Source organism: Physeter macrocephalus, chromosome 18, assembly GCF_002837175.3.
Source record: "Physeter macrocephalus isolate SW-GA chromosome 18, ASM283717v5, whole genome shotgun sequence".
Lineage (NCBI taxonomy): Eukaryota > Metazoa > Chordata > Mammalia > Artiodactyla > Physeteridae > Physeter > Physeter macrocephalus.
The window spans coordinates 11,063,128-11,081,328 of NC_041231.1; the positions used below are offsets into that span (position 1 = coordinate 11,063,128).

General features: G+C 50.6%; 1 protein-coding gene across 1 annotated transcript in view; it reads right to left on the reverse strand.

Annotated features, from left to right (window-relative positions):
- Positions 1–18,201, reverse strand: part of IRAK2 (interleukin 1 receptor associated kinase 2) — a 61,050-nt gene that overhangs the window by 38,529 nt on the left and 4,320 nt on the right. The window contains exon 2 of the mRNA XM_007113721.4: positions 12,417–12,599. Coding sequence (XP_007113783.1) covers positions 12,417–12,599 — 183 coding nt within the window. The remainder of the gene's footprint in view (positions 1–12,416; positions 12,600–18,201) is intronic.

Here is an 18,201-nt window from a genome sequence, read left to right on the forward strand (position 1 = left end):
AGCCGGTGCTCCGCAACGGGAGAGGCCACAACAGTGAGAGGCCCGCGCACCACAAAAAAAAAAAAAAAAAAAAAAAAAAAAATAGAACACCGAGGGCAGGATGGAGCAAAGGAAGACAAAATGTTCATGAAAAAGGGTCATGACGAGCTTTAAATCTCACGAGTTTCCTGTGAGTTTCCTGTCTGCCAAGGCCAAGACCAAAAAGCAAGCCGGTTACATCATTTATTCCTATGACTGATGTACGGGAGCAGCCTCATGCTTCCAGGACAGCACTCTTTTTTCCGCTGGAATTATATTCTCACAAAGATTCCATGCATAAAGTTAATTCTGCAGGATCATGAGATTCAAAAATAGGAATTGTGATCATAGAGCAGAAGCGAGAGCAAGTGTGGGGAAGTTTCCAGAGCCAGCCTTTCTAATCCTAGCTGTATGCCCAAGGACAGATTTCTTAACCCTCTGAGCTTCATTTGCATCTTCTGTGGAGTCAGAATAATTATAACCCCTCTGTCCCAGAACAGTCCCAGGACTCAGTGGGACCAGATACAAAAAGCAGCTGGGCCAAGGCCAAGGCCAGGACACAAAGTGTGACATAGTCATCCTCTGTCCTGTCTCCCCTCTCCTTACCCAAAAGAACCTCTGATCCCAACTTAGGGTCTCCGAAGGAAGCAAATGGGGTGGATGGCTGTATCCAACAGTTTAAACCCTCTAACGGGGACTTCCCTGGTGACGCAGTGGTTAAGAATCCACCTGCCAAGGCAGGGGACATGGGTTCAATCTCCGGTCCAGGAAGATCCCACATGCCGCGGAGCAGCTAAACCCGTGCACCACAACTACTGCGCCTGCGCTCTAGAGCCCGTGAGCCACAACTACTGAGCCCACGCGCCACAGCTACTGATGCCCGCGAGCCTAGAGCCCACGCTCCACAACAAGAGAAGCCACTGCAACGAGAAGTGTGCACACCACAACAGAGAGCAGCCCCCGCTGGCTGTAACTAGAGAAAGCCCGCGCGCATGCAAAAATGAAGACCCAGCGCAGCCAAAAAAAAAAAGAAACAAAACCCTCTAATGGACACATGCCTCTCAGTGGGCAGTGGCAGGGCCTTGAAGGTGCAGTGGCCGTGGGGTTGAGTAATACAGAAGCCCAGCTAGACCTGCTTCCGCCCGCTGGGTCGTTGGCAGCCAGCCTGGTCAAACACAGGACAGGCGGCTTGGAGTTCTCCCCGCCAGTGCCCCTAGGGACGGGAGGGGATGCCAATGCTCGAAATAACCGCTTCAGCGTCTGTGGGCACCAAAGGGTTGATGTATTGGTTCTCAGATCAATTAAATCAGAGTCTGGATGCTTTTGAGAGTTCCCTAGGTGAGGCTGAGAACGAGTGGCTTAACCCGGAGTGATGAGGGTTGAGTTTCTGGCACCAGGGGGCAGAGAAAGGGGGCAAAAGCATTTCTCTGTGCTCTCTCCACGGTTCCCAGGGGACGATGGGCCTGATTCCTTTTTCTCTCTGCTTTGTAGTTTCCGGATGTCCCACTCCCTCTAACGAGCACAAATCACATGTGTTGTGGAGCCCAAAGATGAACTCAGGGCTTCCAGCACGCCACGCACACCGCAGCCAGGCTCACGGGGCAAGGGAAACGCTCCAAGTCTCATCCGACAAGTGGGAAGAGGAACTGTGCCCTACACCCCCAGAGGTGATGAAATAAGTATGTGCTCAACAGTTATAAGCTACTATTGTAATTTACTATCATTAGGATCATCACCCCTGAGTCTAGGTCAGGCTTTTCTGTGCGTGCTAAGTGCTTTCCCACAGGTGTGGCCTATTGAATTCAGAGGCTACCTCTGGGGAGAAAGCCCAGTTGCCCTCTTTAGGTTATACTTCAGTAAGGTGAAACCTGAAATAGTTCTCTTATTTCCATGTTGTTTATTGAGGCCCCGCTTCCTTGGGTCAAAAGGCTGATGTGTGCTGGGCCCTTGGCAGAGGGGCCTGGGTTCTCCTCGCCGGCTGGCAGCCTGGGAACATTTAACACAGAGGCAACTCCGGGAGCCACATGCTTGAGCAGAGAGGACTCCGGCTGCCACCAGGGTCTCTCCCCAGTGAGCACAGTCTGGAATTCCCCCCACTCTTCTCAGCCCTCAAAGTAAACAGTGAGGTAACATTCATATATTTGTTTTTATTCTTTGTATTTATTCTAACTCTTGGGGCTGAAACAGATCCCTTCTAGAGCAAATGAAAGTGATTCATCCCTAACTAAAGAACCTAGGTGCCAGCTGGCCATATCAAGACAAAAAGAGCTTTCTGGACCCTCTCTTTTCCTTTTCCTTTCCCTCCCAATCCCTGGGCTCAACCTTCCTGGGTATCCAAGGTCCACATACACAAACCACTCAAAGTTCCCAACTCAAGCTAGACGGGAAGTTAGGCAAATAAGAGGGAATGACCTGTCTTAAGACCTAACGGCCCTCTCACGGCTCCTCCACTGGACCTGCTCACCAGCTGCTAAAATGACTCATCCATCCTTATTCATTTATTCACTGTGTTAGGGACTGGGGGCTCTGTTATCAAAACTCACATGACAGTTAAAAGATACCAAATTTTAAACTGGGAGGAGCTCTATGCTGACAAAAAACTGGAGGAAGGGAGGGGGGTACCTGACACTTACTTACATGGGGTGCCCAGGGCAGACTTCTGTGGGCAGGTGCCATTTAAGCAGAGACCCAAAAGATGAGAGGGATAAGCCATGGGTGGAATGCAAGGGAGCTGGGGAGGGACCAGCATTCTAAGGAGAAGGAATAGCATCATGCAAAAATCCTGAGGAAGAAAACACTTTGGTGCATCCCCTCAAATGAAGGATGACCCTAGTGGCTGAGGTGAATGAATGCGGCGGGGGAAAGTAGCCAAGATGAGGTGAGAGAACTGGGCAAGGGTTATTTAGTCCACGTGAGATCTCGTAGGCCATGGTTAGGCAGAACCTTAAAATAAACCCCCTTGAACTGAGGTACCCAGTAGCTGAGACAGGGCTCTCCAAACAGTCATTTGCTCCCTCTCAGACCCCAGCCTCCCTTGCAGTTAGGCTGGGGCCACGTGACTGGTTCTGGCCAATGGATTTTAAGTGGAAATGCTACTGTCACTTCCCGGACAAAGCAATTAAGAGCTGGCGAGCCTCGTCCGTCTGTCTCTTCCCCTCCACAGTGACCCTGGAAGCCATGCGTTCCCAGTGGCCTGCCGAGTGCAAGAAGGCAGGAGTCAGCACTGGACTTGGAGAAATTGATTCTTTGCTGTGTTGAACAACTGAGATTTCTGGGTTTATCTGTGACGGCAACACAACGTAGAGCCCATCCTAATAAATGGGTAACCTCGACATGTGTCCAAAGCTCGTAACCCAGAGGAGCTGCTTACGACCGCACCGCACAGAGCGGGAGCTCGGTAAACCACAGCTCCTCTCCCTCCAGCTCCCACCCGTCCTCTCTGAAAAAGTGGGGGCTGGTTTAGAGGCACCACACACAAGCCCCTCTGTCCATGCTCACATTTACTCCCAAGAAACCCGCAGTGATTAAAGCCTCGCTCTTTTCCAGTGGAATAACTAACGCGCAGAAGAACAGTCAGAAGACCATCCTGAGCCACACAGCAACGATGTTAGAAGAGCCTCACATCGCTTATGTTCTGAAGTGGCCCCATTTACGAGAAAAGCAGACAGGGCAATGTCTACGCCTATTTTTCAGAGACTTGATGCCATCTAGTGACCTTCCCCAGCAGGGGTTAAGGTCACACAGACCTGCATCCCTTCCCAGTCCATTGCTTACTTGCTGTGGGGCTTTGGGCAAGTTACTTAATCCCTGCACCTCAGTTTCCTCATCTGTAAAATGGGAATAGCGAGATTTATGAGATAAGATGCTTGCCTGGCACATAGTAGGTGCTAAATACAAGTTATGACTAGCATTCAGGTAACAGTGACTCCTGGCCAGGACTTGGGGGAGGGGGGGGCGGGTCTTGGCCCTGTGCAGTGCCACGCCCAGGGGCAAGTCTCCAGGGACCGCAGGGTCTGAGTCCTTCCCAAGCTTTTTTGTTCCCTAGTGGTAGGAAACGGGCGGATGTTGGGAAAACTTCCAGGAGAACACACACGAGCCCTGTCTGGCCCTTGCAACAGCTCAGCCTCTTTGGGAGAGAAAGGGTGTGGTCTCTTCCATTTCACTTTAGGCAGCAGATAGAAATTCCCCACGCAGTGAAAGCCCAGCTTCAGGAAGGAAATGACTTTGGCTGAGCCGCCAAACCAAAAGTTAGAAATTGTGAAAACTGCACAACCAAGAAGAGACTGTGTGAAAATTGGGAAACTTGAAAGAAACTCCCAGGAAGATGGTAACAGCAGATGGGAAGATGAAACCTTGGTCGCCTCCCTTGGAGTCCCTTCAGGTTCCAGAAGCTTCTTGCTTTCCTACTCAGTTGACACCTGGAACCTCACAGGCCCCTGTTCCCCACTGCGGCCAGAGCAATGGGGGTACTCCCAGGTAGAAGCCCTCAAAAACCTTCCCTACACTCCTGATGAAAGTAGACCTGACCACACCCAAGCACTGCTCCTTCCCACCACCGGGCCTTTGCACGTGCTGTTCCCACTGCCTGAATACACCTGTGTGGTCAGCCCGCCAGTCCTCTGAATGGAGGCTCAAGTTTCAGTTCCTTGGGGAAGCTTCCCCAGATGAGATCAAACCTTCCCCTCTCCCACCCTCCTACCTACCTACCCACCCGGCCTACACTTCTCCTTTGAGCACTCCTGCTGTGGTTGGGTACACGTCTCTATGCCATCATCCTGTTCACACCCGTCTCCCACACTAAACTGTAAGCTCCTTGTGGTCGGAGACCTTGTCTGGATTGCCACTGCTGTGTCCCCGGCACCTAGCACACAGCAGGCACTGGATAATATGTCTCGGCTCACTACTGACTCTCTTGTCCAGATTTTGTGTATCTAACTCTCTATGGGGAGGAACAAGGGAGAATGTCACCTCACGAGTCAGGCACACCTGGTTTCAAGCCTCCATTCTCAGAGCTAGAGCCATCGGACCCCCGCCATCGGCAGGCTCAGGTCCCCTGCCTGCCTCAGCGGCGTTTAATCAGCTCAGGAGCTCAGCCATGATGACAGCCGACCTGCCTCTGGCTGGAAGCCACAGCTCTGATACAACGGCCTCTGCCTCGATTCCGGCTCCTGAGACCCGCAGATGCCAGCACCTAGACCCGGAGGCTGGCTCACGGCCCTCTCCCTAATAATCAGCTCAGGAGCTCAGCCATGATGACAGCCGACCTGCCTCTGGCTGGAAGCCACAGCTCTGATACAACGGCCTCTGCCTCGGTTCCGGCTCCTGAGACCCGCAGATGCCAGCACCTAGACCCGGAGGCTGGCCCACGGCCCTCTCCCTAAATAAGCCTGGTGGTCGGGAAAAGTCCCCTCAGGAGTAGGACTCTCACGTTTTAAGCCCCAGGGTGATGGGTGGCCCTAGGCCCCAGGGTCAGGCTGCCCTGACGTTGAATGCTGACCTGGCCATGCAAATGCTGCCCCGGATCCCCCAGACTCTCTATAATGAGGCTCCCCTGGGATGCCCACAGCAATTGCACCATGGCCACCATTTCACCAGAGCAGTGATCCCCACAGTGTATTGGTTCCATGGGAATATTAATAAGTATCAAATGAAAAGGGGGCTCTGTGGTCAAATGTAAATGGAAAACACTGACCTAAATAGATTTCTTTGCTACAGAACTTATCAGACCTTAAAACGCTGGGTGTGCATTGTGACTCTGCAAAGGTAGGGGGCACTGATAAAGCATACAGATTTCCCAAGGTTAGTTATTCATGAACCCTTTAGTTGCATGGGGTAACTTGCTGGAGCACGTGTCTGGGGCCTGTGATTTGGAAACGCTACTCCGCACCCTGACTCGCCCTGCGGACGTGCTATGCACACAGTACTTTCCCCATCACAAAAAGACAATTTTCAATCAGGACACAAAGGCAGCATTCCTCTTCCTGTCCTGACCCAGAGACTGGGGCTTCATCCAAGACCCAGTTCTTCCCTGTGGGCTCAGAAGAGCCTGCAGATGTGAAGACATCCATGGAAGACCACTTTATGACTGGTCTTTGCCAGAAGTCGGGAGGTGAAAGTGGAGAGGGGAGGGTAAGAAAGGGCAAGTAAATGATGCTTCACCTTACAAAGTGAAGCCTCAAGAGGCACTGCCTAGGGCTACTGGAAAAATAATTATATATGCAATGATATTCGTTAAAAGTTAGAAAAACGACCTACAGACACATAGAGGAGCTAAAGGGGGAGAGGAGGTATGTAGAGCCAAATCCTTGTCTAGGAAGTTAATGGATAGTATATAAATTGATATATATGAAAGGAACAGGAGAAGCACATTATTTAGAGATGGTACAAATGTGGTAGAGAATAGCCATTCCCCTTATCTTCCTATATTCTAGAAGTTTTAGTTAAACATATGGCTGCTAAAAACCACATTTTTTAGCTACTGCCAGACTCCCTTTGCAGCTAACTGTGGTCATGTGACTAGGTTCTAGCTAATAGAACTTAGTGAAGTGATAAAGCACATCTTCCACATTGTACCCTTAGAAGGAAAGAAAATCCCCTCCCCTTCCTGCTGCCCAGAATGTGGAAAAGAGAGGAACAGCCGGAGAGAGTATCTCAAACCACAAGATGGAAGCCACATGCGCAGGGCAGCAGAATAAGGTAGACAAAAAGCTTGAAGCCCTGACACTGTGGATCCACCCTATCAGCTTTGGGTTGCCAACACACACACTACTAGTGGAAAGAAACCCGCTTTTAGTTTCAACCTATTGTTGTTTTGGCCTTTCGTACCGGAGCCAAATCAATATAATAATGCTCCAGGTGGCAAGGACCCAGATATTGCAGACTGGAAAGCTGATTACTGTTCTCATACCAAAGCAAAACTGTCACCTGTGACCCTCGGAAGGCAGTCCATGTGCTAAGAGCACCCGTAACTCTCAGGGGAGAAGTTGAAAATGTTCTGAATGTTGGTGTATGTTGCTTCTCTTTTCGGGACCTCCAACAAAGGGAGAAGAACTCCACTGGAGCCAGACCACGTTCAAGCAGAGATGAAAAGGAAGACTCTTGGTCTCTAGTGGACAATCCAAGTTGACCAAGAACCCCCCTGTCGGGGGCCCTGAAGGGTCAGCCCCAGCAGGAGGTGATACCATGGCCCCAACCTTTCTAATCCCCACTCCACCTTTCTCAGTCCACTGACCAACTTCAGGAGGGGCTCTCTGCCAGACACAGAGCCCAGAAACAAGAGTCAAAATAAGAGCGCTTCCGGCCCACCTAAGCTATTGTTTCAGGTGGCCTCGAGGGAGCCTCCAGGTATGCACCTTCAATTAGGAGGAGAGGGGGGCAGGCCGAGCACACAGGCCGCCAAGTGAAAGAACAAACCTTTCAGGGTTAAGAACTAAGCTACCTAGGCTAGATCATCAGCTGTGGTTATCACACAGAGAACTGATGAGAAGCCAAGAGACCAGAAGCTTCTAGCATTCTGAGAGACCTGTACGGCCAAAGAAGCCACAGTCCTGGTGTGACAGAAGCCGGCCATTATTTGACGCCACCGCTCCTCCCAGGAGCCCAAACCCCTCCCCCAGCAGGAAGTGGGCTGTGAAAGCCGTGTAGCCCCCCCGTAAGGGCAGCCTCTCCAGTTCCCACTTCCACTGAGGCCACAGGCATGCTCCCCCAATGCCTACCCCACCCCCCAAGACGGAGCCAGAAGTCAGAGAACCAGGTGCCGGATCAGCGGTTCTTAAACTTTTATCCGCACCTGAATATCCTGGAGGGAGACTCAGGACCCCAACCCTGGAGCTTCTGAATCGGCAGCTGAGGTAAGGCCTGAGAACCTGCATTTCTAACAAGTTCCCAGGGGATGCTGATGCTTATTAGTCTAGGAAACACACTTTGAGGATCACTGGTCAACTGAGAAGAACAAGGGGCTCCCAGATGGACCAAACAAAGGACTCACTCCCCTTGCCAGAAGACACTCCCCTGGGGAAAGGGTGAGCATGTTTGGCTCGTGGGAGGAAGGGTGCATATGGATATTTGGGCGGCCCAAAGCAGAGGGCTGTAGGAAGACAGCTGTCCCTCCAGTATGTATCCCCTCCTCTTCTAGAGTAACAGACGCTTTAGTTGTGCACACAGGCTCCCAGCTACAGATTACATTTCCCAGTCTCCCCTGCAACTAGGAGTGATCATGTGACCAGTCCTGGCCAACGGTCTGGGAAGGGAGGTTATGTTGCAGCTTCCAGGGGACCGTGCCCTTCTTGTAGGCTGGAAGGCACGTGTGGAGGCACAGAGTAGCCATCTCAGGTATGAGCTGGCAGCCAGCTGTCCCAGACAGCAGAGCAATGAAAACGAAAGAAACTGGTCCTTGACACTGGGCAGCTGCCTTATGAGCCCTGGGCAGCTTGGACTGTCACAGGAGAGAGAAATAAACGTCTGTCTCATTTAAGTCACTATAGCCTACCCTTAGGAACAGCAATGAACCTGGGATGCTAATACAGGAAGCCAGCAAGAAACAGCTAAAAGAGTAAAATGGTTGACACTGGCAAGCAGATTTGCCAGAAGAAGGAATGGTAAGCCTTCTGCACTAATTTACTCTAATTCTTATAACATTTAATGTTTGACAATTGAACAATAATGGTCTTGGCAATTAAGGCTGAGAAGATACCACGGAACAGAGACCCACACACCTAGCTCTCTATACAATGGGACTAGCAGCCCCAGAGGACATGATTTCAAGAGACTGGACACACACGTGGCCCCCAGGGAACCCCACACTCCACCTTTCCGTTCACGCACAACCTACGGAAGGCCTCTGCTAAATGCAAACATATTACCTGGAGTCATAAGTCTCTGAGGACAACACTTTGTCTCTGGGACTTTTGGTATGTGGTTTTCAAGCTCTGTTTCATTCAAACTTATTCTTAAAGCTCTCTAAGAAGTGTTGGGCAGAAGTCAGCTTCTCAAACTGCTGGGGGCAACTGAGCAAGTTCATTAACAATCTGCAGCAAGTAAATGCAAAATAAGGTTTAACTGATGTTACAATTAGGGAAGGGAAAACTGACCGGCTGGAATAACAGAAACTTAATATGCTTCACACATGCCCTCTATATTCACTTCCAAACAGTGACCAAGATTTATGGCACTTTTTCTCCCTAATGGAAAAAAAACAAAAAACAAACAAACAAACAAAAAAACCCCAAGATACAGAAAGGGGAAGTGTCTTGCCCGAGGACTGAAGGCAATAGTGACAACACAACCGAACTCCCAAAACAAAAGTGGATGTGGAGACGGGCTTGAACCTCTCTTCCTCAGGCGATTTTAATCAGCAAGGCTAAGCAGCAGAGAAAAGAGGATCGGGGAACACAGGTGGACTCTCACAGCCCTGAGAGGTTAGAGGAGGTTGGAACCGGAAAACAGGGAACTGAGTAAAGTTCTAAGAAGAAACGATGACAGACAAATATCACTGTTTCCTGGAAGCCCAGACACCGAGTGCGGTGAAGTCCCCGTGAGAGAAGCTAAGAATGAGGGCTCTGATCCAAACGCACCTGGGTGTGACCAGACCTGTGCCCTTGGGGGAGGCTCTGAGCCGTTCCTGACCTCCGTGTCCTCGGGGGGAGAAGGGGCTCCTTAGATCGCCCACCTCGAGGGGCTGCTGGGAGGAGCCAAGCTCAGCGCCTGGTGCCTCAGAAGTGTCCAGTCAGTGTCAGCTTCAAACAGAGTGTCACGCTGCAGTGAGTGTGTTTCTCTGAATCTGGCACTATGTTGTGTGCTGACCTCAAATCGTTAAGAATATGTTCGAGATTAGTCAACAGCCAGGTTCTGACGTCAGTGGCAAGTTGGTGTGTCCAGTGAGAGGCCTGTGTCTCAATCCCCAGTACGTCTCTGCCCACAGGCCTCGGGACACCCCTGCAGCATCCCAGTGTCCTGCAGAGACAAAACCGGCATCCCCCTCCCCAAAGTGGCCTGAGCAGGAGGCCTGGTCCCTCCATTCTGACTGTACCTGACCCAGGGGCTTTTCCGTTCCCCCTCTGCAGCACCCCCTCTCCACACTTACCTCTCTCCCTCTCTCCCTTCCTTTCTCTCTCTCTCTCTCTCTCTGGCATCCTTGGGTGGGCATGAATTTCCTCACCTCTTTTTGAACCCATTAAGAGTTTATCACTGGACTTCCCTGGTGGCGCAGTGGTTAAGAATCCGCCTGCCGATGCAGGGGACATGGGTTTGAGCCCTGGTCCGGGAAGATCCCACATGCTGTGGAGCAACTAAGCCCGTGCGCCACAACTACTGAGCCCGTGCACCACAACTACTGAAACCCACGCACCTAGAGCCCGTGCTCCACAACAAGAGAAGCCACTGCAACGAGAAGCCCGCGCAACACAACGAAGAGCAGCCCCCGCTCACCACAACCAGAGAAAGCCTGCGTGCAGCAACGGAGACCCAACGCAGCCAAAAATAAAATAAATTAAAAATAAATTTTAAAAAAAGAGTTTATCACTAATTCTCTCAAAACATGAAAAGTATGTGACGGCACATCTACTCAATAATGAGTTCTACCACGTGCCAGGTTCTGGGGATGCAAACAAGCCAGAGAGGGGTCTGCAATCAGCTACACAGGATAGGCATTTGTCGCACCAACCAACCAATGTGGCATGGGTCTGAGCAGGTCTCCACCTGTAAGGCCACCCTGGTGTCTCCTGATTTATCTCTGAGGGTGGAGGTCTCTAAGCCCCCACTCCTCCTCCTGGAAGCCCTCCCTGATTTAGTCAGGCAGGTGCTGAACTGAGGTCTGTTGGTTCAGCCAGGTTATTCCCAGCTCAGGAACCCCAGCCAGGACAGTTCCAGGGCCCACAGGGTCTTCCACAGGCCTCTGGGGCTCTGAATGCCCTGCTCTCTACCTCCCACACCAGCTCTGTGCTAGTTCCTGCAACAGCCCAGGCCTTTGCACAGGGCCTTTGTCCCCTTCTCCCCTGGGCTTTCTTACTCCAGCCCTTCACGTGGCTGTCTTCTTTCCATCCTCCACCTTCACCTCCTCAGACTGGCCTTCCATGACAACCGTGTTCTAGAAGGCTCTCCTACCTTGTCACGCCATCCCATTCTTTCTACTTGTTTTCCTGTCTACTGACTGTCTCCTCATGACTATGCTCTCCATGAGGGCAGAGGACCTATTGCTTTGCCCACCTGTATTCCAGGACCTCGGACAGCACCAGGCACTGGCCAGGGGCTCAGTGAGTACCTGTGAGAACTCTGGCTCACCGTCCCACACTGAAGGGGCCTCTTTGGGGGCATGGTGGGGGGGCCCAGGTGGAGATAATCAGACCCCTCAGCCCCCTGCCGCTGCTGAGCACTGGCTGAACACCAGGCCCTTGACATGTTCTATTTCTTCAATTTCACAGACACCCTGCAAGGTAGGGAGGTATTATTTATTACCTGCTAAATACATTCCACCATGGTTGTATTCTCCTGTAGGAGGACAATTTGGTAATACTGGTATTGATATCAATCAAAACTTAAAATACACAAACCTTCAACCCAGCCATTCCAACATTGGAAAGTCATCCCACGCGAGATTCACATGTGTGCAAACGGGGTGCACATCCCAACACTGTACACAAGAGGCAACTGCTAGAAGCAACCTGAACACCTATCACTAAATCATGGTACATCTGTCCAAGGAATACAATGTGGCTGTTGAAACAATGTCTCAACATGAAACAATCCGCAAGATCGACTGCTAGGTGAAAATCAAGGGGACAGCCGAGTGCATGGTGTTCTCTTACTACCTGTATTAAAAAGTGTTGTAGACACATATATACATTTGCCTAGAAAATCTCTAGGAAGGTAGATAAGAAATTGTGACTACTGGTTACTTCTTGGGATGCCAAATTGGGAAACAGGATGAGGAGAGCAAAACAGTAAAAAATAATTTTTACTGTAGACTTTCTTGAATTTTTAGGTTATAGCTATTTTTTAAATTTCTATTTATTTATTTTTGGAACAGAGAACAAAAATTTAAAAGGTGCAAAAAGACTGACAATAAAGTCTCTCTCCAGCACCTGGTTCCCTGGCCACCCAATTCCTCTCCCCAGGGGTGACCACCGTTACTAATTTCTTACTTGGATGGTAAACTCTTTCATTCAAATTTTTTTAAGATTAAGAGAGGTTTTCTAATTTTATTTATTTATTTATTTATGGTTACATTTTGGCCATGCCGAGCAGCACGCGGGATCTTAGTTCCCCGACCAGGGATCAAACCGATGCCCCCTGCAGTGGAAGTGCGGAGTCTTAACCACTGGACCGCCAGGGAAAGCCCAAGAGAGGTTTTAAGGTGAGGGGTCACAGCTCACGCTGGCTGCGAGGGGGCCTTGGTAACTCACAGTTGAGGATGATCTGGGCGGCGCGGTAGAGCTCTAGATGGCACAGGAGGTCCAGAAGCTGCTGGACGGTGGCCTGCCGCATGCTCCACCACCACAGCAGCTCGCGCGTGACGCTCACGCCCTGCACCCGCTCCATGGACTTGATCTTCCGCAGCTGGGTCAGGTCTGTGATCACGTAGGAGGCTGGAAGGCGAGCAAGAAGGGATGCTTAGAGCCAGAAGGGCAGCCCCTCCACCAGAGGGTCACCATGCTGGCCCAGCTCCATCCACCACAAACCGCCTGGCCCCACCCTACCTGAAACTCCACCAGGAGCTGGGGTCCACAGGCGGCCCAAGTCGTTCAGTGCCCGCGGGGACCAGCACACTCACACTTGAACGTAACTGTCAACTTGGTTGCCACACAAGACTTAGGAGAAAGACCAGTGGACGAGAGGGCCTGGGGCCTTGAGGTTTAGCTGCTTATTTGCTATGTGCAAGTCACGTCCCCAGTGGGATGGGAGCCTCGGTTTCCTCAACTGTAATAGAGAACTTCCCTTCCAAACAGAAGCCCCGTGCAGGCAGAGAGTTTTCTCTGTTCCATTCACTGTTAGGTCCTCAGAACAGAGAAGAGTGCCTGGCACAGAGTGGGGGCAGGGCCAGGACCCAAGTGAGGCAGGGGAGGCACCCAAGGGGCATCTTTTAAGGAGGCGCTCATTCTCAGGGCTGGTCCTGCACCCGCAGCAGCCAGAGAGTAGGCGCCTCCTATAATTTGCCTTGGGCATCTCATTCTCCTCATCTCTAAGTCCCAGCCCTGGCAGGGGGAACTGAATGAATGAATGACTGAGTGAATGAATGAATCCACAACCCACCATCCTCACAGAACTGCTATAAGGAGCAAGAGATCTATGGATCTAAAAGCACTTTGCCAACTCTGAAGCACTGTACAATTTGCAGGGGGCTACTGTCTGCCATACTAAAACTAATGCATTCCTTCTTTTCATTTTTTATTATAAAATGGTTGCTCATTAAAGAAAACTTGGGAAAATGCAGGGGAAAAAAGCTAATAAATTACACAGCATCCCACTAGGGTACTTTCCCTTTCCAAAAGTCTCCCCACCACACGCATAGGTGTGCTTCTGGATGCAGTTACTGCCAGGCTGTAAGTAAGACTGTGCGTCCAGGCCTTATTTACTAACACTATACCATGAGCATTTTCCAAGTTGGTACAAGCTCTTCATACATGGAATTTTTGAACGGTCACATAGTATTCTGCTGAGTTTCCTGAAGTGAGGGAGGCATTTTTTATTCCCCTAAACTAGGACTAAAATAATCAGACTGCAGTTCCAGGATTTCAGAAATCGTGGAGCAGATATCTACGTGAACATCAAGTCATACATTCATTCAACAAAATATTATTGAGCTCCAGGCCTGTGAGAAGCTCTAGAGATACAGTGGTGAGTCACCCAGAAGCCCACGGAGCTTTTCTGCTTGAAAAACATAAGTGAACTGAATGGGGAAGAGGAAGACAAGAGACCACGCCTATGTAACGAAGGGGCTCGAAGGCCAGGCTACAGTTTGAACCTGATCCTAAGAGCCACGGACCCCAGGACACCATGGAAGACCTCAGAGCCAGGGAGGGACGTGATCATACTGTACAGTCCCTGTCCCTCTGGAGGAATGGGGAAGGTTGTGACAGCCTCCCACAGAGAGAAAGCCTCTGGGAGAAGTACGCTGTCAGGGATGGAAAGTTCTTGAGTTGTAACTTTAGTCACTGGAAACCCCAGGCCAGATTCCTGGTCCATGGGAAGTGATGTCAGCAGGGTCAGGGGCTGCCTCCAGCAGCAGAGAGAGAAGAGTAGAGGGAAGAGGAAGGAACCCCTTCCCCCCAGCACTCCCCGCACACGAGCTCTGGTCGTGGGCTCACCTCCCACTCTCCGACGCAGCGTGATGTCATGGGAAGAACAGAAGCCCAGGCCCGCCCCTGGGGCTCCACTGCGGCAGCAGAAGCCAAGCCCAGCCCTCATGTCCGTGGGCTGCACTTTCCTCACAGGCAATGCAGGAGGAAGAGGAATTAAACCCAGAGGTGCCTTGCAATGTGGACGTTGTAGCTCCGTGAAAGTGGCATCTCTTATGGTGTTGACCTGTCAGCATTTAACCAGCCCCTTAAAACAGGGTCAAGACAAGATGGAGATCTCAGGGGGATGAGTCACTGCCGAGCACCCTGCTGAGTCCATGGCTCTTTGCCCAACACACACCACTAATACCTGGTCGTTACGGAACATTTGGAGAACGGGAGGAAATCAAAGCCCCCGTGATCATCCCGCTCGGAAGACCCCAAGAAAAGCACCGGTTATATTCTTGCTTCTAATCTTCCAGACTTTTCTATTAGATATAAAAATACGTGCTTATGTCAGCAGGATGGTACAATGGTGGGTTCAGGGCCCAGACTCTGGATTCTGAGGTTCAAATCTTCTCTCTGCTACTTACTTCCCACGCGCTTGGGGAAGGCCCTTCACTCCTCGCCGTGCCTCGGTTTCCTCATTTGCAAATGAGGAAAACAACAGCACCTGCCTCAGAGATTGTTGTGAGGATTAGATTAGTTATATGTATAGAATAATATGTATGTGATATAAATGTTCACTGCAATTGTTAAGCCATCTACACTCTATGAAAACCTGCTTTTATCCCCAAGGGTTAACACTAAGCGGTGACCATCCCTCCTGGTCTGACTTCCTGAATCCTGCAGGACGCAGTAGACAACCTTGCCCATCTTCAAAGCCCTCTGGAGCAGAGACGGCACAGCCTCCTGAAGTGACCCGCCCTCGCCCTCAGGTGAAACACCCTTTGTCCGACTAACCAGACTCTTTCCTGGTTGAGGGAAGGGGAAAGCATCTTGTCCCTTAAGCCTCTCAGCAACTCATCCCCATTTTACAGATGAGGAAACTAAAGGCTCAGAGAGAGGCAGTCACTCGCCCGAAGCACATAGCTGGGCAGGGACAAAGCAAGCCTGTGCACAAAGGCTGGCACATGCATGAGACAGCAAGATGGAGAGCCGTCCAACAGAGGAAGCCCTGCCCCAGGATCCCTCAGAATACACCTGGGGTGAGTGAAGCTGTGAGAAGCCTGGTTTCCCCCAAGGGCAAAAATGAACGCAGCCACAATCATAGGGAAATGAGCAGGAGGCAGCCACATTATCTGCCAAAATTGTCAAATCCAAAGAGCGTGCGTATTTGTGGCTGCGCGGTTTTCTGAATCACTTTATGGATTTTATCACCTCCACTCCCCAGTATCACAATCAGCCCCAAGGGATGATCTCTTCTAAAATGATGCACATTATCTGTAATAGTCAAAAACTAGAATGTCATTTTAAAAAAAAAGAATAAATTGTGGAACACGCAGTAGGATTTTTCAACCTCAAAAAAAGACTTGCAGAAACCGAGACTCTTTAGGACTGTCGCTCACTGTGCTGAACAGAAAACCATGGAGTGCTGTGACTTGCCAAGGAGCTGCTACCTGGGGGGCACGGCTGGCTCCCAGCCCAGTGACCTCTGACCCAGCACAGAGAGCTGGCCAAGCATGGGCTCCAAGCCTCCGCCAGTCCCCACCGTTCCCACATACTTCAGCCCACCATTCATTCAGGTGGCACTGCCCCAGACACTGGGGTCTGCCCACCGGCCGGGCACTGCCCCAGACACTGGGAATACAGGAGCAAATTAGATGGGTGATGTCCCTGCCCTCATGGCACCGACATTCTACAGGGAGAGACAGACATAAACCAATAAGGAACAAGGTCAAAGCACATTAAGAGGAATGAAGAAAATAAAACACGTTGATAAGATAGAGGAAAGGGGGACAGGGTCAGCCTCTCAAACAAGGTGACATATGAACTGAGAAATGAAAGACTATGGCCCCCCAAAGATGTCAGTGTCCTAAACCCCAAAACCTGTGAATATGGTACCTTACATGACAAAAGGGACTTTGCAGATGGCATCAAGTTAAGGATTTGGAGATGAGATTATCCTGGATTATCTGACTGAGCCCAGGGATCCTTACCAGAGGAAGGCAGGAGTGTCCGATTCAGGGAAGATCATGACAGAAGCAGAGGTCAGAGAAAGAGATTTGAAGATGCCACCTCATTGTCTTTCAAAGTGGAGGAGGGGTCACAGGCTAAGGGATGCAGGCAGCCTCTAGAAGCTAGTGAAGGCAAGAAAATGGATTCTCCCCCAGAGCCTCCAGAAGGACAGCTGCCCTGCCAACAACTTGATTTTAGGACTTCTGATCTCCAGAACTGTAACACAATAAGGGCTGTTTTTAAACTATCAAATTTGTGGTAATTTGTTACAGCAGCAAGAGGAAACTAACAGAGACTAGAAAGCTAGCCATGTGGAGGACAGGGCGAAGAATGTCCCAGACAGAGGAGACAGCACGTACACAGGCCCTGAGTCTGGACCAAGGAGGCCAGTGTGGCTGGAGCAGGGTGTGCATGAGAGGGTGTTGGAGGAGAGGAGGTCAAAAGTCACTGGCGCTCAGACTGTGCCAGACCGGGCAGGCCTGGTGAGGGATTTGGATTATAACCTAAATCACAGTGGGCAGCTCCGGAGGACCTTGATCAATTCTGGTGTCTCCAGGCCCTAAGGAGTCAGAGGTATTCTTCTCAGAGGATGTACCAATGCACATGAAGAGACGCCCAACATCATTAGTCATTACAGAAATGCTAATCAAAACCAGAGCAAGAGGCACTTCCCTGGTCGTCCAGCGGTAAAGAATCCGCCTTCCAATGCAGGGGACACAGGTTTGATCCCTGGTCGGGGAACTAAGATCCCACATGCCGCGGGGCAGCTAAGCCCACGTGCCACAACTACAGAGCCCACACGCCCTGCAGCCTGTGCGCCACAAGTGGAGAGAGAAAACCTGCACGCCACAACTACAGAGAAGCCCAAGTGCCACAGCGAAGAGCCCGCACGCCACAACGAAAAGATCCCGCGTGCCTCAAAGAAGAACCTGTGGGCCTGCATCTAAGACCCGACGCAACCAAAATAAATAAATAAATAAATAAATAAACACACCAAGAAACCACTTCTCACCTGCTCATATGGCTTCCAACTCAGAAAGACAGACAATGACAGGTGTTGGGGGGAGGGGACGTGGAGAAATTGGGACCCTCACACATTGCCGGTGGGAATGTAAAATGGTACTCGCATTTCCAAAAACAGTCTGACACTTCCTCAAAATGTTAAACATAGAGTTACCCTATAACTCAGTAATTCCCCTCCTAGGTACCTACCCAAGGGAAATGAAAACGTAAAGGCACACAAAGACGTACACAAATGTACACAGGAGCGTTATTCATAATAGCCAAGAAGTGGAAAGAACCCAAATGTCCATCAAATGACAGAAGAATAAATGAAATGCAGTACATCCATACGATGAAATGTTATTCTGGAATAAATAAAAAGGAATTGGGACTTTCCTGGTGGTCCAGTGGGAAAGAATCTGCCTTGCAATGCAGAGGACGCAGGTTCGATCCCTGGTCAGGGAACTAAGATTCCCACATGCCTCGGGGCAACTAAGCCGGTGCACCACAACTACTGAGTTCGCGCGCCTCAACTAGAGAGCCCGCTTGCCGCAAAACTACACAGCCCACGTGCCCTGGAGCCTGCGCGCCACAACTAGAGAAGAGAAAACCCCGCACACCACAGCTAGAGAGAAGCCCGCGTGCCGCAACGAAGGATCCCACGCGCCACAACTAAGACCCGACGCAGCCAAAAAATAAATAAAATAAATAATAAATAAATCTTAAAAAAAAA